The sequence below is a fragment of the Plectropomus leopardus genome, chromosome 19 (genome assembly GCF_026936395.1).
Source record: "Plectropomus leopardus strain MGB_pleo_1.0 chromosome 19, ASM2693639v1, whole genome shotgun sequence".
Lineage (NCBI taxonomy): Eukaryota > Metazoa > Chordata > Actinopteri > Perciformes > Serranidae > Plectropomus > Plectropomus leopardus.
The window spans coordinates 14,520,538-14,545,912 of NC_142194.1; the positions used below are offsets into that span (position 1 = coordinate 14,520,538).

The window sequence follows — 25,375 nt, forward strand, 5'->3', positions numbered from 1 at the left end:
GACTTTTTTCTGTATCTTATGTTAGGTTCATCCACACATGTAACCTGCTAAATATGTGCATTTTTTTTAACTGCAGTTACCTCTTGAGGCCTTAAGGATCTATCTGAACTACTGTATGCAGCCTTCAGAGGGTAGAGGTAAATCAAAATCTTCTTACTTTACATATGTATACATTGATGTAGTGTTTGCCCATTGGAATTTGTTAGGGCTCGTTGTATTTATTATGGGGGTTTCTATTTATTTATTGATGCTTGTTTTTCTCCGGCCATGTAAATGAATCCCCCCAGGTTATTCTACAAATGTAACCTGCAGATATGGAAATGTATCTTTTTGAGAATGCTAGTTTGGCCTTTGAGGCTTTAGGCATTCAATTTATATGTATGTACCCATTTGATGTAAGCATTCTGTTATACATTTATGACTGTTACTATGCAGCATTTTTGACTTTACAGCTTCATGTATATGGTATATGATGTCTGGTAATAATGCATTCCTATAATACGTGGGGAATGTGTTTGGTTGGAGACTTGCAGCCAGTCCCAATTGAAAAAAAGGCTTCTTCTTATTACAAACCATTTGCCTGTTGAAGGTCTAGCACTATAATATTGCAAATGAATATATTTTTGCAACTTATGCCTACCACACACTAAAAGACTCACACGTTTAAAAAAAAAAACATTTAAAAGACTGAAGTCTGACACTCTCTCACATTAAAAGACAATGTGAGTTTTAACTGACAGGGAATACATTTTGGAAAAACTGGAAATTTTGGAGGTTGACTATTTGCAAATTCTTTTTTGAGATTATTTCCCATCCTGCTCCTAGTGGAAAATATTATGCCAAAGGTTCAATATGGCATAGAAGCAATCTTTATGTTTCTGCAAAGACACATAACTTTAATAATACAAGATAGAACGCATCCTATGTTGACATTATTCTTGTTAATTCAACATCAATGTCATCTATATAAACTGCATTTGCGTACAAACTTAAGATCTTGGATTTTGTCACCTCAACTTGCTACCAGCCTCCGTTTGTTAGCTGTGCTATTTTTGTGTGGGGAGACTGTGGGAATGAGAGGCTATTGTTCCAAAAATTCATATTTCTCAATAAAATAAGTGCTGGATGGTTGATCAGACACGTCAAATTAAACACTGACTCTTGTTCACTCCACAACTCCAGAAGTTTCTCCTTTTTTTGCACAGCACGTGAAAAATGAGATTTGTTAGGGCTCTTGCGCCTCCTCAGAATCCCCTACATGTTTACTGCCTACCCAGTTTTCTTCTTGGTGCTTTAGAAAGTGCAATTATTGGTTGTTGACAATTTTTATGTCATTGAATTTTGGTAACTGCATAAACCAAGACTAAAACTTTTGATAATATTGTGTTTGATGTTGTAGGAACATCAAGACAAGAAAAAGGATAACTTTAGACAGCTGGGAATGAGCATCTTACACCAAACAGTCAAGATCACGGGAGCAGGCATCTACTGAGGTAAGAGTCATGATTTTATTCTGACATTTGAAATTTTTCCACGACAGCTAAATTGCTTGCAAAGCTGTGTAAGGCTGTCACCAGACAATGTGCGGGAGCAACAACAACTTTTCATCTGCTTGTCCCTCTCCTGCACACCTATCTGGTGTAATAGATGCATGAAGTGTTCCTCTGTTCCGAGCTTTAAATTATGCCACAACCATACTTTATCTTGGAGCAACATTGACTAAAGAACCAGAGAGTATCTCTATATTCCTAAAGTTCTGTGTCTTTTTCTACATACAACAAAATAAGCTGTTTTCTGTGCCACTTTGAAACACTAGAGACACCTGAATGTCTGATTAGCCCTTGAACAACAGCATCTTGTTTAAAAATAACCTATTTTCTGATTAGAAATTAATCGAGGAAAAACTGGGAAGTCGCACTTTAATAATGTAACAGCATTGATGTGTCCCTCATGATAACAATGTGTGTGCAAAAAGAGCCTACAAGTAGAAAATTGATGCTACAAGTTACAACTATTGCATTTTTATGCCTCCGCGCCAACAACAGCCATAGCCAGAGGCTTTGCATTTTCTGGTTGTCCATCTGTCTGTCTATCCGTACTTCCATGCCATTTTCTTGATCTCGATATCTCAGGAATGTTTGGATGGAATTTCTTTAAACTTGGCATAAACGTCTTCTTGTCTTGTACTTACATAACGTTTTTTGGCCATAACTCATGAATTTACATACTAATTACATGACAAAATGAAAAAATTTCACGTAACACTTTTCTGGACATTATTCAACACCATTACTTAGGAAGAGGGGGAGATATTTGGTCATATACTGAATTGGTCACGCTAATCTTGGGTGTCAAGCTTGAAACTGTGCTGATTGTATAGATTGTTTGTGTTGCTGGGGTGAAGATGTGTGTGAGGCATTCATGTTTTGGAATACGTAGCTTTATTTGCAGCAACATCCATATTTAAAGCATTGTCACCTGGCATGGATAAAACTTTGTATTCTGTCCCGTTCGTATGGTACTCCACCACAAGCTTATTGGTTTTGCTGATATTTAGCTTCAGGTGATTGTCATTGCTTCATTTGACGAAGCTCTCTTGCTACTTTCTACTCTGTGAAAAAAATAGTCAAGACAGCATGTTTCTCACAGTAAATCATTTATACTGGAATCAAACGTTTCAATATAGTGATCACTCTTACGTATTTCACAATTAAATTTACTTCACTGCATACATTATGTGAGTCTGGACAGACCTGGATGTAAACTGTAACTTGATGCAACTAATTATTGTTTTCATTGATGATTATTTTCTTGACTAATTGCTAAGCTGTTTGGTGTTTTTCTGATACTAGACAGAATTGTCAACTCATTACACTTTGTTCCTATCTTCAGTCTGACATTGAATCTACTCAAACTGATTTCTCTGAGGTGTGGGGATTTGATCTTCTGTAACCAATTACTAGAGATAAACGCATCTGCCTGAATCTAACGTCATTTTTAGTTTAGGCTAATGTGTAGCCATGCCAACACACCTGCTTTGCAGTGTTTTCCAAAGCCCACAGTGAGATCCTCAAATTATTTTGCCCACAACCCCAAACTATTCAGATCAGAGTTTAATATTCAAAGTCAAGAGGATTGAATTGAAAAAAAACAACAACAACTTTTTTTTTCCTTATAGATTGCTCAAACTGATTTGAGCAGTTTTTAAATAATCAGATTTCATGGATGACAACTAATCAATTAATTGTTGCGGCTTTACCTGACTGGTTGGTGGAGCCAATTTTTTCTTCCTTTATTTTTTTCAGAATTGAAAACAGCAAGACAATGCAGTGATACATAGTTAATTCATTAATAAACAAACAAATAGATCTCTTCCCCTTGTCCCCTCAGGTGCTCTTCTCTAATGTTCTCTCTTACATTGAGTAACTTTTGAACAAGGATATGCCATTTAAAAAACAAAACAGCAAACATACACATAGTAATAATAATGTAGGAGAATCACATTCTGCTCCATCTTTTGGCTGTTACCATTAATTATATTAGTTTCCTACTTGGACGTCCATTTTATGGCTAGTGCCCCCTTTCCCCTTGTTATGCTCAGCCTCTCCATATAGGGTTTAATGATGAAAAGCCAGCAGTGATTCTAATTTACTGTTCACTCAAAACTGTTGCAATCTTGCATTAATATAGAAAATCGTAGATACTCTTAGCATTAAATCATATCTCCTTCTGCATGCTGAAAATGTTTGTGAGAGTATACAGGCTCAAATGTGGTTTTAACCTTTATTTAGGTCATATTGTCATCTATGAAAGTGTCCTTGCGTTGCAGCAATTTGCTGTAGATTGCACTGAACCTATATCTTCCCTTCAAAGTCCTATCCATGCATAGTTGCTATGGTACAGGCTTTTTATAAACACAATACAAATGTAAAATGTGGCCAATTAACGGAGCCTGGATTGTACTGTACTTTGAGTGTGTTTTTCACTCACATTTTGATATCAGCGCTGCCCATAAAATGTGGCTGGCTGCGCGCCCAAAGCACTACTGTCCCTTGTGAACTGTAAAATAAAGGATTCATCTACTGCCCACGGAGTATCAAGTTGAAGTAGTGCTCTAACTCGCCCATAAATTATGAGCCAGGTGTTTGGTTTGTTTGCTCTTGTGTGCCGCTGGTGGAAGACATCGGGGTGGCGCCTGCTTCCCTCCCTCCTCTCATCATCTCCCTCCCTCCCTCCCTCTCACCGCTCCCTGGGGTGTGTCTATGGCAGCGCCTCTCCGTTCCACGCCGCGTGTGTGTGTAACCGTGTGTGTGTGTGGCGCACGTTGCTGTTGCTGCCGCCTCCTCCCTCTGCCTCCTATCTGCATCTGCTGCAGAGCTTAGCCAACACGCATCTCTCTCTCCCTTGTTTTCCCTACCTATTTCTACCCACCAAAATTCCTTCCTTTCTTTCTCTTTCTTTTCTTTTTTTCGCTGATAATAAGGGAGTCAGCGCACACCTACACTCGTGGAGTCTAGGGGGGGAGAGATGGGGCAGTCACTAGTCGTCACTTTGGAGTATTGAGGGCGGCGGTGAACCGGAGGAGAGCGCCGGATGGGATAGGAGCCGTGAAACCCACATCACTCACCGCGGATTGAGCAAGCCCCCCCCGCCTCCCTCCCTCCATCCTCTCTCTCTCTCTCTGTCTCTCCCTAGTCTGCAGCCTCCAAGAACAGCCGCCGCATCATTTTTTCAGAGCAGCAGCCCCCTCCCTCCCTCCATCCTCTCTCTTCTCTCCATCTCCCCTTCTGCTGCTTGCACCACTGTGGGAATGCAGCGAAGGTAATCGAGTCTTCTTTTTTTTTTTTTTTTTAGTATTTTTTTGGTCTCCCCTCCCTCCCTCTCTTCTCCGATACCGGATCTATCATCTCAGACAGTCAAGCTTCGGAGACACACGACTGTTATCCCGGGGAAATCAGGAGTGGTGTTGTCGGCGCACGGATTGGACCCGGATCAGTTTGGATTTAGCCCGGACACCACCAGCAGCAGCACCACCCCATCTCATTGGCAGATCGCATCCTTCTGCCTCAGCCTCGTTTCAGTTTCAGCGGCTCTCTCATCACTGGATTACAGCTGGAGCGAGCAAAGGGGTTGGCTGGGAAGGCTATTAGAGGCAAACTTGACAAAGACACCTGCAAGAGGAAAAGCGAGCTTTCTGATGCGCGTAGAAAAGGTCAAATGAACTCAAATGCAACCTAAGAGAATACAGGAATAAGGAGACAAGCAGCGGTTTGTATTTTCAAGGACCTTATGCGGCCGATAATCAAGCAGTTGAGAGTGGAGAAGGGTGCTGCTGTAAGGCTGGGTTGTTGATCTACGCACGCACACACGCACATGGATTTACAGCTCCAGTCTGAAGCGGATCGATATCCTTCTCCGTTTTTTTTAACGTCGGCTTTTTTTTAACAAGGGAGTGAAGCATCCTGGGATTTATCATCGCTTCGTTAGCGCTGAACTACAGTGAGGCGCCCCCTTGCTCTGCTCTCTCACCTGTCCATAACCTGCCGTGTGGAAGTGTGTGTTATTCTCGTGCATATTTGTGTGTGTTTGGTTTTGTTGTCCGCCAGAGGGAGTGTAGGTTATATTGCTTGTGTTTGTATTTGTGCCAGCTTTTAATTAGTCGTAGGTGACAGTGAGTGGTTGTGTCTGCTTGTGCTTGTTGGGTGCTTGTGCATTAGTTGATGTGTTTTATGTTTGTGCATGTAGATCTACAGGCTAGGTATTGTGTGGGTTAAGATGCCCAGCTTTTTTTCTGCACCACATCCCCTTCCTCATATATGCCCTTGTATCATTTGGCCACCTGTTTGACCTCCTGAACACCCCAAGAGACGAAAAAGCTCCGGCAGGATGAGTGAGCGTTCCGGTGCAAGCAGTCTAGCAGCCATGACGCTGGAGGAGCCAGGGGCTGAACAGGCATCTCCCCGAGCCCCGGGCCCTCTCCGCTGTGGCCCCTGTGCTGTGTGGCCTCGCCAGCAGACCTGGCTGTGTGCCGTGCCCCTGGTTATGGGCTTTGTGGGACTGGGACTCAGTCTCATGCTGCTGAAATGGATTGTTGTGGGATCTGTCCAAGACTATGTCCCCACTGATTTGGTGGATCCCAAAGGTAGCATTGGACAGGACCCTATATTTCTCTCCAAACCCAGTGCCATGCCCAAGGGGCCCGACATTTCCACAGCCACCACCACTTCAGCTGCCTCTACTACAGCAATGGTGTCAACTACCACGCCGCTAGCCGCGGATGGTACAGCCCCAGCTCCAAAAACTCGATCTGGACCCCCAGCAAACCACTCAGCCAATGGCAGCACCGCCAACGGAGATGGCAACCGCGTCCCACACCTTCACAACCGTGTCGGCACCCGCGTTAGTGGGACTGTGGTTACCACCTCCACCACTCGCGCCACCCGACTCACCCCGCCACTCAGCGGTAAGGAAGTCACCCCTCGCAGCACTGTTAGAAAAGGAAGCAGCACTAATGGGCGTAATGGAGCCGCCAACTCAAAGCCAGGGCAAACTTCTGCCACCGTCACCACTACTGCAACCACAACTACAGCTACTGTGAAGATCACCGCCAAGGCGCAGCCAACCACCTCCCAGCCGGCAGCCCCGGTCAAGCCAACGTCACGCTGGAATCACGGGCGCCCAGGCAAGGGCCCAGCTACACGCCCACACCACCGCTACCGAACACGTGAGTTCACTTTTTGGGAGTTGTTGTGTGAGCTTGTGTGTGGACCCTGAGATGAATGTTATGCAAGAGCTCATTTCTGGGCCTTTACAGTAGTAATAATGGTATGCCACTGTAGCTGCCAGTTATCACATATAACTGGGTGCCTGGGTAAAAAAAAAAAACCCTCTTTGTCTGATATGCTTTGATATGACTCATGGTCTGAGAATATAAATTATTTCCTTTTATATCCACATGGAAAGTGGATACTCCAGCAGCTTAACATTAATCGTATTCATTAGCACAGACAGATATCAGGGGATATTCTCAGTATTTTCACCCCTCTCGTCTTTATCTTTCACTTGTGCATTAATCCGATATGAATCTTACCTCCGGAGGAGTTTTTTTTTTTTTTTTTACACACACTGGTTTAAGCACCATTAAAAGCAGGGCTCCATCGAGTAGAATTTATTTTGTTTTGTCTGCTCAAGTTGGGATGTTAAAGCTTTGTGATGTGACCAAGGACAGCATATTTGTGTTATGAAAACAAATAACAGGAGCTGGTGAGGTGTCGAAGTGGGAGAAAGGTTAGCTCTCACCTCCTGTCTGGAGGAATCAGATATAGCAAGGCCACACATCTCATTTAGATGAGAGGATACTGGGAGCAGAGTGTCGCAGTTACTACTTTCACACTGCGGGGATGTACTGAGAGGGGCAAGAGAGAAAGAGAAGGCTCAGAGGGGAAAGTAGATGGATGTCAGGATGAGAATAAGGTTGCAGAGGACAAGTGGAAAGAGATGCGGTAGGAAATGGAGTAAAAAGGGGGAGAAACACTTTGAAAAACAACACAAAGTAGAAGAGGACGGCAGAAGGAAGGAAGAGAACACAGGAAGCATAACAAAGCAGGGGGATGAAGAGTGGGAGCTGTGAGTAGAGAGAGATGGCAGATGGAGCGGGCTAAGTGAGGGAAAGGCTTGAGGGAGATAGAGGTTATAAAGCAGGGGAGCTGTGAATTTTGCGTATTTAGCATTGTGTAAAGAAGGAAGGCTTCCTGATTATTCACTCCACAAGGGCCGTGTTTTTAACATCACAAGGCAGTTTTTCAGACATGGGTGGGGCAGGATACGAGTGTAATTATGAGCACTGACTGTGCATGACTCTGTAGAATTTTTACTCCTAAACTCCAGGTTCTCAATTTTCTAACTTTTTTTTGTTGGAACATGGGATTTAATTGGCAGCTTTGAGTTAAAACTTTTTGCTCTCGGTCATCTAGCTATATTTAGTTGCATATTCACTGTAGCTCAGTTGCAAAAATGCAAAGGATGCACTGACAAACATGAAGTGTGATCAACATGCTGTGGTAAAAATGTAAGCTAAGTGGATTTACAATGGGAGGGCATTATGAAATTGTCCATTTCCTGTCTTTTTTTTCTTCAGCAGAGTGCCCTAGAGGGCAATGACAAAACATTAATATGAAAACTGAAACCATTTCTCCACATTTCTGGTGTGGATCATATGTTTGGACAGCAGTTCCGGTATCCTATCGTGTATCAGTTGGAAAGCGTCAATGACATCGATTTCACAGGCAAACAGTGATCAAGTGACATTATTTCCTCCTCCTTTATCCCAGGGCAAAATATTTAACATCATAGCTGGTTGGACATTGGATATGAAACAAAATGTGCTCTGTTTGCAGTTGAATAGCTTTAGAGGAAAAAAGCTTAAAACTTTGTAGTTTTCCCAATTGAGCGAAAACATTAGCTGCGGTCAGTTTCAATTCATACAACAACAATGGATTTCAATTGTGACAAAAGTACAGAAATACCAGCAGGCAGTCCTCAGACTCCTCCCGCAGCATAATCCACTGCTCCAGAGTCAATTACGTCACTCTGCAAAGAGCTGCCAAACAGCTGAAAGCTGCCAAAGCGGGCAGCCCCCCTTGTGTGAACATCAGGACACATCTGTTTGTACTGTACACTATAAAAGGGCACAGCCTTCAAAAGCTAAAGCATGCTCAGTAAAGCTGCCCTCAGTTAACAAAAGCTCCCCCATATACAAGTCCATTTTTGTGGATGTTGTTGATAAGTGTCAAGCCTACATATTGACATCATGCGGAGTGGGTTGACATTTTGGTTCACTTGTGGAATCTGTATCCCTGCATTTTAATAAATATCTTTCAGGCAACAGGTGGCACTCTACAGGCACCACCACATCTCTGCTATGCTCATTGAGTTTAAAGTTAATTGTGGGGATTATAGCACATACAATTACTGAATGTAAATCAAATCTTTAAAGAATGCATCAAGCTCCTAGAATATAGAACAACCGTAAGCCATCAACATTCAGCCTGTTTCTTGTTTGTCATCACCATGGCAGCAAGCACTGTAAAAGCTCTTTGGTAAGCATTAGTAATAATTGACGACATCAGCGTCGGTGATAACAACCTACCTATACAAACAGGGATATTTGTAGAAATAGATCCTGTCTGCTACATTTTGAAAAAGACCATTAATATCTTCAATGAGTAATGTCATTTTAATAGCTAAGTACCTCACCAGACATTTACAGCAGATGCTCTTAACTCTTATGGCATGTACAATTTCTGGAAGGGATATCATGGTATTTTAAACAGTTATAATACAGTGATCTAACAGGGTGTGTCTTTTTTTTCAGTTGACATTTCACAAATATGATATTTTATTGAAGTCTCTTCTTGTAGTAAAATTGCTGCAGGAGTAACTCACACAGTTTATTCTCAGGTTAAAGGATCTGTACATAAATGACATGCTGTCACTTGATGACTGCAGGCTAATTGTTCTGTGAATAAATAGACACCTTTGGCAGGAATCATGCTGAAGAAGTCATTTCATCTCATTATGACGTATTAGAATTTATTGCATAGTTGGAAGGTTTCTTGATGGATATATTTAACATGCGCATATGTAATTTAAAGAAAGACCTGATACCTTATTAATCATTACAAACAGGTATCTGCATATTAGGACTTCAGCTGACAATTATTTTCATTGTTTATCAGTTTTGATTATTTTCGCAGTTTCTTGATTAGATGTTTGGTCTATAAAATGTCAAAATGTAAATGAGTGTTTTCCCAAAGCCCAAGATGACCTCTTCAAATGTCTTCTTTTGTCCAGAACACAAAAGATCTTCAGTTTGCGGTCACGGAAGAGCAAAGAAAGCAAGAAATATTCACATTTAAGGAGATGGAATCAGAGAATTTTAATTTTTCTTCTACGAAAGAAATTACTCAAACTGATGAATTGATTATCTAATAAGTTGTGATTAGTTTAATAGTTGACAAATATTTGTTTAAGTGTTGCACCTCTACCGCACATTTATGCAGAATATGTAGGTAATGGAACAATATTTGGTATCAGAGGTGGGCTTTTTTCCGTTTGTAGTCCACTTGTAGTCCAAGCAGTATTGACATGATAGTCACATTTGATGGGCGGTTCAACAGTGCAGAGAGCAAAAATTGTCATGAGTTCCTTCAGCAGCAGTTTGAGGAGTCGCGGTGTAGATAATCAGTTGACCCAGTCGGCACTGATCAAATTAATGGATTAGAGGAGCTGCTGCTGCTGCTGCTAAAAGCAAACTGTTAGACTGAGCGCGATGAACAGTGTGGTCCAATCAATAACTGAACGGCATATGTAATCCAATAATGAATGGTAAGGCTCCAAATATATAAATCATATAAATATAAAATATAAAATATAAAATCAATACATGCGGCAGATGTTTTAGTCGTGGCAGGTCGCTACAAATACATAAATGTGTAGCAAACCCTGCGCTGGCTAGAAAATCAGAAATATTGTCTGTTATCCCCAGAGGCTCATTGTGTCTGACTGATAACCAGTGGATTTCAAGATTGTTACCAATTGAATTCACTAGTTTTATTTGCTGCATTCACCCATTTTAGAGGTCTGAATTTTACATTTTTGCAGGCAATTTCTTTTTGTGCAGAACCACAGCTGAAAATCCATTGATTTTAATAGAACATGCTCATAAACTATCCCTGTACTACTTTGTTATCCCTTCCAGCATTCATCAATGAATTGAATTCACACGGGTTCAAACCACATGAAACTTGAGGCCATATGGACCCATACTGTTATTCCTTTTTTTTTTTTTCTCAAGGCTAAGCTTTGTGTTAAACGGCTCTTGTTGCAAAGTTATTCTTCTCTGTGCATTGTTTTGACACAGTTTTTATGGGTTAAAATATTGATGCACTCTCTTTACTGTGTATTACTTTTATTTACACAGTCCTTCTGCTGTTTATATTCATTCACATAACCCTTGTGTTTTAGCATTTATATGCTATATTAGATAAAAAAACACTTACATCGTATTCTTAGGGGCAAAACAGCCTTTTATAAAGTATGTTCGGGAATGCAGTTTCTTCTAAGGCTAGAATGTACGAGGCTTCTTATTTTAGTATGTAGAGTTGTGCAGTGCAGCTTATTTAAAGTGAAATGGTACACAGAAAATGTCTTGGCTGATGATGAAACGCTCTGTAAAACATGGCTCCAGGTGCATTTGTCTTTATCCACAGCCAAGTGATCTCATATTTTATGTTAAGTTGTGTGCTAATGCAGTTATAAGGTACGGTCTCGGGTTTCACATAATCTGGACTGCGGAAAGGAGGCAGAACATTATTTTTTTCCTGCACTTTTTTCAGCTTCTGCTCCTGAAGATCTAAATGAATCGCTGTGTCCTGGAAGAAAGACAAGCTCTGTCCATTGGGGATAATGACATATTTTACCTACTCCTTTTGTCTTCTTTTCCTCTCCTCTTTCTCCCTCGCTCTCCCCCTATCCCCATGGTTATTGTGTCCGCTCTCAGTGTCATTGTATTCCTCCATCTATTTTTGCTTCGCCTTGCTTGTGTTTTCTGTCATCCTTTCCACGTTAGCTCCTCAGCTCACATTCATGAGCATATGGACCGACACAGAAAAAAATGGCACACTTGTGAACACAAAGACAAGCATGAAGCATGTGTGTGCCCGCACTCATGAATCTGTCATTTCGTTTTCTCTATCCGAGGCCATTATGTATCAGACTTCACTCCCTACATACAGGCCCCATTGGCTCAGAAGTAGGGAAATAACAGGCGAATGGAGCAGTGCACAATGAATGCCTGTTGGGGAAACCATGGACGCTTTGTTGGCTCTGGGCCCAATTCCACTCTCTTCTCGCTTGTGAGAAATCTTCCTTAGTGAAGTGTGGTTGTAATGCCGTGCACATCTCACTAGCCTGATTCCAGACCTGTGACTCGCCAGCCACATTCAAATTTTTTGTCTAGCAATTCAAAGGTCTGCTCTTTAGCTGAATCAATAGCTGTTTTCCCCCTCAGTTGGGGAAACAACAGAATCAGTCAGCACCTTTATAGGTGGGACTCATTTTGTCATCTGTGTGAGAGCCAGACACAGCTACCAAGGCTTCTGTAAATCAACAGAGTAAAACAACAGCTATTAAACCAGAACACCTGTGCACTGAAGGCATTTTTTTCAAAAAGATGGAAACGTGCGGTTGCTGTTATCCCCATGGGTTCAATTTATCAGTTGGCTCGTTTTGCAATTAAGAAAATAGATGGGGAGGATTCAGTACTTAAAGTTAATCCTGCGACTTGGAAGTGCTTGTGCAAAGGTCTTCCTTTTGGGTCCAAAGTGAACAGAATCTTCAAGCATGTTATCGCTTCTTTATCCTATATAACAATTACCATAAGTGACTCTGATCGGCATGTCACGTAAAGGTGACTTCTGCTTGCCATCATTAATGCAGAATCTGTGTCGCCTGACAATGACGTCCAGCATATGGATACTGTTTTTCCCCTGGGATTTTTTCTCGCAGTGGTGCTTTGTACACAGTTGTAGATGTCGTTTTGCAATTGATGAAATGCTTCCCGTACTGTTGAAATCACCCCTGCATGTAGGTGCAGATATAACATTTGAAATCAAGTATTTCAGTCAATATTGTGGCTCTCTCCACCAAAATTAGTGAGTGTATGCAGGTTTCTTGAACGCCGGTTAATCCGCCAAAGAATGGGCGATAGACTCCTTTCCAACTGCCAGTAGACAAGAGTCATGGACACAGGACTGCAGTAGAGCATGCCTTTCTGTTTGTTTGTTTGTTTGTTTGTTTGTTTGTTTTTTAAACTGGTGTTTCACCTTCAATGTCACAACCAACTGGAGAACAGGTTAATAAACAGTAGAGAGCAGCATAGAGGCCAGTGAAAATGTCATGGTGGTTACTTATAGATATCTCTCCCTTATTCAGTCTCTCTTTCATACTCGGTGCAGACTAATTTGGATCAATGTGTGAGCACTGCTTGGGTGAATATGGACGGTATTATTGTGTCACTGCATTGACTAAAATGAGCTGTATTTCTTAGCTGTATTAATGTTGTATTTCCATCACAGCTGATTAATATCTGTGACTACTGCAGACTCATTTGATCCAGGTGGGAATGCCAATTGTAACAATTTGTGTAACATACAAAAGCCAGGTGATGACTGTTAACAGTTACAACACAGTTAAAACATACCTACATGAAAATTGTATCCAAACAGTGTAAGAGGTTTTTGAGAGCTGATATACATAAAGATGTGGGACGCCGCTGCTAAATACATGTTAAACTGAACACTGGGGCGGTAACAAAACAGCATTTTAGTCTGACAAACAGGCTAGCATCAAACTGTTTTGGAGTCAAAAGCCAGTCAAATATTGTGCCACATTTTTTTCCAGTTAGGAAAACACAGGAGAGTGACATAGACAATGTAACAGAGAAAAAGAACAGAAATGGATGTTTTTCCTGACACGCAAGCCCCCATTTTTTTGTTTTGTTGTTTTTTCCTGACTATACATAAAGCCTGCACAAAGTACTACTGTAGGACCAGTGGAGCGTGTAAGGGGGATTAAAAACAAAGATATAAATCCAGTTTGCCTCTCTCTCTCCCTCTCCAGGGAGGTCAGGCTCAGATTTGCCAGGCTGCCTCTGAGGCCCCTCTGTCTCTCCTGAGACACGCTCTGCTTGTTCGTTGACGCTGGCCCAAGCAGGACTGCTTCTGCACAGTGTGTGTGTGTGTGTGTGTGTGCAGCTGCACCGATTTACAAATATCTTTCCGCGTTGGAAAGCAAGCTCTCATGCCTCAGCTTCTATCATTTTAGGCTCAAAGTTATTGAAGAACATTTGAACCCAAACAGTTTTTTTTTCTTGGTCTCAGCATGTGACTTGCAGATCTACTCTTCCACAGGCTTGTCGTAAGCCTCAGAAAAGTCACTCAATGCTTTTAACACACTGAGTAATAGCAGTGGAGCTGGTGCTAGGGGCTGTCAGTCAAAAAGAATAACATTTTGCTCTTAGAAAATACCTGTTGGACGTGACAAATGTGATACTGTCTGTCTAAAGAGGTCACTGTACATCAAATGATCATTTAAGTGCCTTTAAAGAAGCTTAATTATTTAAAATGATGGGGATTTCAGATCCATAAAGTGCTTGCATGAATGTTCCAATACCATAAATAGATATTATTCATATAAGCTGTGCTAGAAGATGCATTAGCAAAAACCATGCCCTAAGACATGTAGTACATGTAATTTTTTTTTTGACACTGTAAACCAATCGGCCTCCGTTAGAAATTCTATAGGGCAAAAATGTGCTTATACAATTTCAAAACAAAGCTTTTTCCAATTAAGAGGATATATTTCTTAAAAAACGAAAGAAATATCCTTATAATATTGGCATAGTTGAGATTCATCAGGCAGTAATAGATGTGTGCATACACTTTGCAAATGCAAATTGATGAAACTGTGCAGCATTCTGCAGTGCTGGCCCTGAACATCTAGCTAGCAGAGACACTTGACACTGATGGGCACCAATTACAAAGCAGAATACATCAGTGTATTCAGTGGGGTAAGCCTGCAGACAAATTATCCTGGAGTGACAGCCCTGCGAATGCTTGAAATTTTGTGGGAATTGATCCCATGCCCTTTCCATTGCTAGTGCCGTGCTCTACCCACTGAACCTCACTGAATCAATAAGGAAGAGGGTGGGAGAAAGCCCAGAGTAAGGAGGGCTGAGAGAGAGAAAAAGAGAGAGAGAGAGCAGAAGGACAGAAATAGGGCGTGTTGGATACAAAAGAGAAAAAAAATGAATTTATTGGGGCGAAGACTGTCAGAAACCATGAGAGTATGCTCCAGAAGTAAGGATCCAGCTGCAAGGTAAAGGCATATACTCATCACAGTTGAGTGAATGAGGCTTGGCCAGACATTTTACATATCTCAGACCACCATTCTACCTGCTCTATTATTATCTCTCATTTTTATGCAGATTGCCCTCAAGGTATTACCGGTATCTATATTTGAATTTTCGAGTCTTTCTCTTCATCCTGTCACCACGACGTCTGCGTGATGTATCCTATGATGATGAGCCTACAGAACAGAATCGGCAGGCTATGTAAATCAGTGGAGGTTATCTGTGTATTATGCTACATTTTCCCAGATTTATGCATTATGGCACCGTGTGTGTGTGTGTGTGTGTGTGTGTGTGTGTGTGTGTGTGTGTCTATCTATGGGATATTATGCCATGTTCTGGATAGAAGGACTTTAGGGAAGCTTTATTCCACAAACTTTTGGTGAGAGTAGTAACTGTTGCCGAGTAGTAGTAGTAGTAGACAAATCACTTAGCAGGAAAGTATTCACCAACTTTAAAAAAGGAAAAAAAAAAATAGCCATCATTCTCTGGTTCATTCCAAATAGGATTTAAGGGCCTGTTCTGTATTTTTCAGACTCCGTTAAAAATAAAAATAAAACAGTATTTTAAGTTTGCAGAGAGTCAGCATATTTTGAGAATACATTGAGAATCATTTCAACCAAACTAGAGTTAGTGATTGTTGGAGCAGTGAAAAGGTTAACCTGAATGGTTTTTGTGAGTTTTATTTTGTTTATCTGTCAACTTTGAATGGAGGGTGATCTACAATAATACATTTACTATTTATTTAAATGAAGTTTGTTCGGCTTTGGCGATAGCAATTTTGGGCCTGTTTCTGGATAAACCAAAACAATCTTTGTCTTTAACAAAGAAGTTGTACCTCTGTAGGGATCCTTTCCATAATGACGTCAGAGCCTTGTAATGACAAGCTCTTGAAGCGGACGTCAATTGACAGCGCAAACATGCCCCAAGTTGTTGCATTGTACACTGTTTTGCCGCTTCCATTTGCAGTAGTCTCGCTCAATACTGGAGCTTTTTCAAAAAATGTTGTTCCTATCAGTCACTTTGGCACAAAAACATGGAAAGTAGGACAGAGGTTTAAAAATTAGAAACTTAAATAAAAATATATTTTGGTCTTGGTTGGAAAACAAGCAATCTGAGTATGTTATTGGGCTCTGGGAAACTATATAGGGCTTTAAAAAAAAAAAATATATATATATATATATATATATATATATATATATATATATATATATATATATATATATATATATATATATATATATATATATATATATATATATATATATATATATATATATGTATATATATATAGATGGTTTAACCCAATTATTGAGAAAATAATACCGGCATTAATCATCAGTTGCAGCCTTATATCATTGTGCAAGAAGAGAGCCAGTTCTCTAGTAGTCTCTCCCTCTGTCCTGTACTTATCATACATTATCACAATGCATAATGCTGATGAGGCTTTGCTGGAGTGAAACAAGCTAGCACTGACAGGTAAACACGAGCGATACACTAATGGTTTGGACACACGGGGGTGAAACTGCTCGCAAAAAGTGTCAGGTCGGCTCAGCGGTCCAGTATGGTACCTACTGTGCAACATCCGAGATTTTAGCCTTGAATTGTTGTTACGTGCCATCCTCCATCACACAAGGGACATTTGATCCTTGAGTTGAGCCTCTTAGGCATCACTTCCTCTCAGGCTGTTTACATATCCTGCCTCCTTCGGTTGGATTGGCAGACCCTTACCACAACTTTGGCCTTAATCCTAACCTTAACCTTTTGTAACCTAGAGCTGAAAGGGTGGGACCAAGTGCTTCCTGCAGGGAACTTGGCTCTGTGAATAAAAGTCCTCAGCAAGACATTAAAAGTACAGATGAGAGAAAAATCTCACCACGCAAGATCAAAACACTTATCTGAACGCTTTAATTGTGAATTCTCCTCTTAAATGATTCATTTTACAGCAACTTCTGTCTAACATTTCAATTGTAAGTATGTACACATACCAGTAACACTTTATGTTGCTGCTTTAATGGATATCTTGTGAAGTTTACCCGATACTTTTGAGTGACATTCGAGGCAGCAGTCCGGGGACTCATAGATTGTTGGAGGAGAAGCTTGCCTACTGTAAGTACTGACTGAGGCCATCTTAGGGCTTCTTAATGTCACTGTCTGATTTATGTAGACAAAATGTCCACCGGGATGTGGCAGAGAGAAGAAGAGGATTGAGGGGGGGAGTACGGGCTGAAATATTAATGTATGGGAAGGGAAACATGTGGAATGTGTGTTGCCGGAAGTGTGAATAATTGATGAAGCCTCCCTTTTATAAAGTGCTTGAGATGTCCCATGCTCAGGAGTCTAATGGCAGAAATACGGTATAGGATTTTACAGTACCATAGTGGGCCTCCAAAGGCTGTCTTTCAGAGGCAAAAGGCACCAATAGCAATATGTGGCCTTTCATAATATTAGAGGTCCCTGGACAGAGAATCAGGATTTATTTCATTTGGCCTCTTTTTCTTCATCTCTTTTCATAAATGTGGGAAAAGCCCCCTCCCCCTTACAAATTTAATGGTTTCTAATGTTTCCACAGAGAAATAAAGGTGTTCTTAGCCTCAGGAAAGAAATAATCCTAATTGAAAGTAAACAGTGGGATCATTATTGTCTCCAAACATGACTCCCTCACTTTACATCTTTTCAAATTGGAAGAAATGGAGAGTAGAGGACAATTTTAAGGGTTTAGTGGTAGTGGCGATGCTTCTGAGTGCTGGGGGAGTTCTCGCTAACTCACTCATTTTAATCACATGCTGTCATGCCTACTTACCCACAAGTCTGCCACAGTGCCTTTTTGTTTTATCTTAGGAATGGGTACTTAGTGTTAGCCTGTGTCTAATACACAAAAACACCAGTTATTCATGCACTCATTCATTCATTCATGTGCAGAGAACGTAGCGACTTGCTGATAGCTCAAGGGGCACTGAGATATGGCCGTGCATGTGGCTGTGGCAGCGCAGAGAGGATTACAGTCCATCATATCTGATCTGAGACTGTTAGATCCCAATATTGAATTACGGACCCTGCGGGGTCTCTGGTTCCGTTATCAATTTGCAAACGAATAACGCGGAAAGGGGATGGGATGGGAGCTAGAGGTGGAGGTGTGGGGGGGCGCATGTGGCTGTGAGGCAGGTTTTTGGTTGGGTGCGATGGATCTAATAACAGCCAGTTTTTCTTTTGTCCAAGGGACTGTAAAGTGGCAACACAACCAGAGTGCCGTGTGTGATTTAGGCATTATGGAGCTTGAGTTCTTATTCAGTTGGATATATGGTCCCATTTTGGAGGGATTACAGCTGTAGTGGCTGCATAAAGCCTTCATTAACCATTATAAAAACATATTTATGGCCCACATACCCTTTTAAAGCAACATTTTAAAAGCTGTATGAGGGGTTATAAAAGGAGAGCACCGTCTGTATGAATATAAGATATGCATGATATATGATGTTTTTGAGTCCTATTAATGTTAAATTACATTTTCTTTTTATATAGATACTCAAGTAACAATTCATATAGCAATAATCCCTCTGAATGCCGCACACGTCAAACTTATCATGTTGGCATGAACGTAAGCTTTAAGGTATAAAGGGTAGAAAGTTTTGCATCACTCCCTCTGAATGTCTCTCTATCTAAAGATCGCTTTATAAAACATGAAGAGATACTGAAGTCACGACTTCAAACTGAGGTATGCGCGGCATGTGGAACATGATTTCTCACTCGCACTGCTTCACACATAGCATCTGGGTACATGACGAGCCTGCAGGAAAAGTGTGGATTGCGGAGGTTGCAGCAGTCGGATTGATTCACTGCAATGTGTGGCCTGCTGCCACCCCCAGTGACGGGAAATGTGCCATGGTGCCCCGGTTGAGATGGAGAGGCTTGTTGTGGCGTGTGGAGGTGGAGGTGGAGATAGAGGTCACCTCTCTCTCTCTCTCTCTCTCTCTCTCTCTCTCTCTCTCTTTCTCTCTTTCCTCCCTCCCACTATCATTCATGCCTCTATACTTAGTTTCTCCTTTTTTTCGTCTCATCCTCCTGTCCTCTATTTTAAGGCACACTCCTGCCGCTCTCCTCGCTCTCAGTTCGTTCTTTGTGGGTTTCTTTCATTCACCTCACATCACTGACAATATGAATAGCAGCCAATGAGAGCTCTTATCTTAGGAGTGCACCGGAAGAGATAAGAGTATCATTCATCATTCCATATTACCTCCTGTCATCACTTCCTGCAAAGAACTCCCAAGGAAATTATGATAAGGAAACCAAGACCATCTCATTGTTATTATCTATTGTGATGTTTTTTTCATACGGGCCTCTGAAACCCTTAAGTTCTTCATATTATACTAACTCTTATAGCTACATAGGTGCAATGTGCTGAGTCATTGCTTTCTAGGACCACTCAGTGCCTTACATAATCATGGCCGTTCACGTTACTGTGAATGTCATATGGGATTGCAAAATAAATCTCTTACTTTGTAAAGCATTACACAATTGCAATGTATTTTTCTTCAAATGCACAATTGAAGGAATTTCAAGAACAATAAAATCACAATTTTCACAAATTGCTCTAGTCACTCCTTCAGAGGACAGAAATATATGAATACATTTTTTAGTATCAGAACCATTTTCTCCTCAGTTGTAAAGGAAAGGAAATCCTTGACATGCTTTCTACTCACTATTTAAAAAAAAAAATACAATTTCAACATGGTATCAGATAGTGTCCTAAAAATCAAAAACACGTCCTTTAAAGAATGGGACTCTTTCAAAAAGGCTTTTAAGACTTCTGAGAAAAGTTGTGAGGTCAAGCGTAACTCTAACATTTCATATAATCCTTTTATAAGAAAGATACTAGGGAAGCTGTGGGTACATGGACAACTATTCTTCAGTCTGAAGTCATTCTGATGAGAGATTCCAACTGAACTGTTTACATGGACGCTGAATAAAGTGGTCTTAAAAGATGCATGCCCCAAATTTTTTGGACTGGTGGAAATTAACTCCACTTGCTGATCTACCGAAAACATAACAGAAGATGATGTTTTTTTCCAACCAAAAAGAAAACTTAATCCCTTAAATACATTTAAAGGAGAAAAAGTGGTTCCACCTGTTGATACAATTTAGTAGGAAGTGATAGAAGTGTAACCCAGAGGAAAAAAATGCTGTTCACAATAGTTTTTTCTTTGTCTCATCTGAAAAAAATCAACTTTTTATTTGAAGATGACTAAATTCAGATCTGTTTCCTCCTAACCCCCCAAGTTTTCTTTTGGAATGGACTGTTATCTCAAATGTGGATTATTTTAGGCAAATAAACATCAGTGCTGTTTGAGAGGAAAAAAGAGCATTTTAATATCTCGAATTAGGATCGGGCTGAGACAAGAGGAAGGCTGTTTCTCAGGAACTGAATTTAAGAAGTATGAGAAAAAAGCTAAAATTTCTATTGATATAAAACTGAGCTCTTTTTTTGTCCAGCCTGTGCTAGCTGGACAAAGAAGAGATGATATTTTGAATGTGCTTTTCCTCTGGGAACCCAGGTTATTTTCTGTAGCTATGAATTACAGATGTCCCCTGAACAACTCACATGCAAACTATTACTTGATGTGACAATTTACAAATGTTCCCTGAAGATCTCATATGCAGGCGACTTCTGCTTGTAACAATATGTGATTATGTCCACAGACTCCTCATTGTAGCCTCTGGCAACAATGTTACAGAAGGATACTGCTGCAAAATCAAAAAGCACTCACATGAGAATGTAGCACTAGCAGAGCTCTAAATCAGTTTTGAATTTCTGAACGATTCTCTGCAGATGAGCAGAGGAAGGCGCTTGGAAATGGCGATGCCAGCATGCTGGTGCTCAACCAGCTACATCACCAAATGTTAGCCCACACAAGGTGCAAATGTACAAAAAGAAAATATTTTATTCCCACCAGAGAGAAAAAATCGGATTAAGTGTTTACATGGTTATTGGGCACCAATATTTTCCTGTTGAACAGAATATCGAGGGTTTACACCACCACTCTTAACCTGATTGTAAAATTCTTCCTTATGGGCTGTATTGGACCAGTCTCTTCTGATTGAAATTATTACACGAGGCATTATTATTGTGATTTGGCTATTATTCTGATTATTAATGGAATATTGGGGCAAATGTTAACACCCCTATTGTCTTTTTGTAGGGATAAACAACTTTGTGAAATCGTAAACTCACTGTAATACTATTTCAGTTGGTGGTTCTGTTGAGTAAATTCATCTTATAGAGGATATTTTATGCCAAGAGCGCTGCCTTGGCAACATGCTCTTCTCGCCTCCCGTAAAAGTCTATTAAGAGTCTGCAGAATATCCTACATCCTGCTGCTAGTCTTGTGATCAAAACAAAAAGAGAGCCTGTCAGTCAAGTTAAAGTCGAGTGATGAGCTGTTTTAACACAGCACAGCGCGTTTTGAAGAGCGCTGGCTCCATGTGTCATTAGGACAGAACTTTAAAGTACTTTTCATTGTACATAAAGCTCTATGTGGCTGAGGACTGGCTTGCACTGTTGATCTTGTGTTGTTTTGTGTTTAGACTATGATCAGTCTGATCCTTCGCTGTGTAGATGTTGAGAAGCAAAAGAAGAAAATTGGAACTTTGCGGCTTTTTTAAAAATTTGCTCCCAAACTGGAATACCATTCCCACGGATAATAGTGAGCTGACTTCAGTCAGACGGCTTAAAAGACGTCTCTTTCAGTCAGCTTTCAGTGCGAGACGTTCGCATGCCTCTGCCTGTCTTTTTAGTGCAGCAATCCTTTCAACTCACATTATTTTAACAATAGGGCGCTTTTTGTAAACATAATGTATAGTTATAAATAAAACATCTATACAGGTTATAGATTGTTTGGGTTTTTGAAGTATTTGTGCGCCCAATTATTCAATAGAAGGAGAAAGAAAGATGGCCTAATGCCCCTTGTGAAGTTATAGCAGACGCCGTTATTTTCAAACACTGTGTCAGAAGCCCCAGGTGTGCTGATCATGGCATTGATGAATAGTGAGAGTCGGAGCCTGAATGGAGAAGGAGATGGAGACAGGGATCGACTGAGGTCCTCTCATGTTATTTTCCTGGGGGCGTGCACAGCTTGTCTCATGCGGTAATCCATGCATGGTAAAACCTTATCCATGGGGATAATGTCAACTCACTCCCGAAGATAACAAGACAAAAGCCCTTGCCTAGCGCTCACTCCAGAGTGTGTTTCATATTCCCCTAATCTGCCATCTTACATGGCTCTGTTCTATGGATTTGTTGCCCGAGCTTGCCGATTAACACAAACGTACACACACATGCTTTGGACTTTGTAGCCTTGTAGTTGCTTTTTATAATAATAAAAAAAAAAAACGATGGTGGACAGAAATGGCATTTACGTTATTCATGTCAAGCGTCCTTTTCTGTTTGAGTAAACGCAATTGTGAATATATGGCGGCTGCACAAAGGCTCCATGGGAACAGCGTGTAGTCAGTATTAAAGCTCGCCAGCACTGAATATTATTGTAGCCGCCGATTTAAGTGTACCAGATGTTTTTATTGCTCATGGCACTCATGGATGTTTGATTACTCATGGCGAGTTGATTGAGCTCGCGCAAGTGGAGAGTTACTGTACACAGCCTGCTGTGCTTCGGAGTTAAATGGAGGAGCTAGTTGTCAATTATCCTTGTGTAAAGATGTGTGAGTGCAACACACCTGTTTGATGCCTGTGTGCGGAGTCTTGCAGCTCCTCAGCTGCATAGTGTACAGATCAAAAGATCATTTGGCTGTGCGGTTCATGCTCAAAGTGGCCAAAGAGATCCAAGGTTTAAGAACACTGAATCTTCACGAGACCGAGAGAGCATCCATCACATTCACACCCAACTCGTCAGACAACTCGGTGAATTATATATTGAAAGTTCCCCCCGAATATCCAGGCAGAGACATCTTTCTCTCCGTCTCCTCTGCTCTTCCATCTGATGTGCTGCATTGAATCATTGATAGGACATCCACAACAACAGCGCTCCTCCCTATAAAACACCTGTCACAGACAGCCTGAAAGGAATACAACCAGAGCGGGATGTGGAATCTGTTTTGATCTTTTTGAGTAGTGAGCATGCAGCAAAATGACATACAAATAAGGTGATGCTGCTTGATTCAAAACTTGATATTTTCAACTGCTGTTAATACACTGTAGTCTTTGTCAAATTGCCAACAACATAAATTCTCTTCATTGTACTTTTATGAAAAAACAGTGCTATGTCAGTGACATGGCTTTTTCTACTCCCCTGTTATGTACCTATACTTACTGAGGAAATGGGAACACCAAACCCTATTATCTGTTTTTTTCATGATTGCTATTAATGGAACAGAATGAAGGGTGCGGTGTAAGCGAGACACTGCCGTTGTCGGCGCTAATATGCACTCCTCTCTCAGTCATCAAGTATACTCTTTGATCCCAGCTGGAGTCAGGGATGCTTCAGGGATATGATGGAATATTTTATCGCAGCTGTGGGAAAGCAATTGGTGGAGTTGCCTCAGTCCGCCGGTTTCACCCTCTCCCCCTCATAGTAAGTTAAGCTTTAAAGCCTCAGCTGGGTACCCAAGTGACTATTTTGCATGTTGTTACTCCTAAATCGTCTGTTTTACAAAAAGACTGCACTCCCTCTGAGTTTTTTGAGTGTGTGTGTGTCGAGTAGGGGTGGTATGGGATGGGCGGGGTGGGGCAGGGAGTTTGGAGGGTGGGGGGCTCTTTCTAGCCAGAAGGACTCTGTGGCATTACAGAGAATAATGGAGATTAAGCTGAGATTGGGTAGGGGGAAGATTGGAGGGTCAGTGTGTAAGATCAATGTATGGAGGGAAGTGAAGATAGATGAAGGTAGGGGGGTAGACAGATTTCCTGTTTCTCAGAAGTGGAAACTGGCTTGATTAAAAGAACCCACATTTCTCTGAGTGGCCATGTCAAGGCTTGATCGGATAAGACAATAAAGTACAGGGTATTATTTAACATGGGTGTCATCTTGGCACATGGTGTGGGAGAGTCTTAAGTTGTCAGATTTTGGACCACAAACTGCAGTATCCCTCAGCACAAATGTGATATGCTTTTTGCAATATTTAGCCAAAATTTTGGTAGCATGGAGCTAAAGTGGGCTAATTTGAAACAGTCCTGAAACATACGATGCCAGCAGGGTAGGTGGGGTAGGTAGGGCCGAAATGTTACCCATTGGTTTGCTGGCTGCCATTTTGACCCCTCAAATTCGACATTTTGGCCTCAAGCCTCACAGACAGTTTAAGCTCAAGTGTCCCCCCCCTTTAGATATGCTTTACTTTGGTGCTTAATAAAATGTAAACACCTGAATTCTAAAAGAATAAAACCAAAATGAAATTGACCATCAGTGCTGTAATTAGTTATAGAGACTAAAACTGCTTTTTTATGCCACGCTTTAAACATGTGTCTTTCAGCTGTTTAGTTACCATGGGCATCAGTGGGGATTTGATCTGTTTGGAGCACCTCTGGAGCCAATCTCAAGTGACCATTTAATGAACAGCAGTTTTTGGCACTTACACAGTGGCCTTATTTTAGCCTCAGAGGTTACCACCGCTTGGTTTAAAGTTGTCGTTTTGGGTTATTTCATACATGTGAAAATAAGATCATGCACATTGACATTAATAATTTTTTCTCATTCTCATAATATTGCAGCAGACACATTAGTAACACACTTGATTGAAGCGGCTCCTATATTCCAGCTGGTGCGGGAGACACACAAAGTCAGCGGTCAGAGGATTAAAATGTTAAAAGATATGATTGAATCATTATTATTCTAATTTTTTATTTTTTGAAATAATTGTCATATAACACCTGTGATCTGACTTGAATGTTTTCGTTCTCACCATCATCATCGATTTTGCAGGTCGACCAGCTGGGACTGTACCTGCAGGTAGTCGACCCAATACAGGACTGTAATTTAGAGTTTACCTGCCATTCATTGCAATTTATTTTAAGCACATTTTCTATCCATTTATGCTTGGTATCTAAAACAAAGCTTTCAGTATTGTAGTATATAATAATAAGCAAGCTGGTGCTTTTGTGTTGGGTCACATCTAGGGCAACGCCATCAAACACTGGACTGGGCATAAGTCAGACAATAGACCCGCTCTTGTTCTTTGGTAATCCACAACAGCTGGTGTGTGTGTGTGTCGGTGTGTGTATACTTGATGGATGTCGTGTGTGTCCACACGTGCATCTGTGTCTGTGCAGGAGACAGAGAGAGGAGATAGCAGGGCCAGATGGGTCCAGCTGTGGATCTGGTGGCCTAGATAAAGGCTAGATGGGTGCCACTACCTTCATAAGGTGCCAGCAGAACATTAAGAGTAGGTGCTAAAAGCTTCAAGGCT

General features: G+C 41.0%; 1 protein-coding gene across 1 annotated transcript in view; it reads left to right on the top strand.

Annotated features, from left to right (window-relative positions):
- Positions 1 to 4,370: 4,370 nt before the first annotated feature.
- The window catches only part of nrg3b (neuregulin 3b), a 247,028-nt gene continuing 226,023 nt past the window's right edge, over positions 4,371 to 25,375 (top strand). Inside the window, exon 1 of the mRNA XM_042508234.2 lies at positions 4,371 to 6,724. Within this exon, the coding sequence (XP_042364168.2) occupies positions 5,887 to 6,724 (838 nt within the window). The 5' untranslated portion in view covers positions 4,371 to 5,886. The remainder of the gene's footprint in view (positions 6,725 to 25,375) is intronic.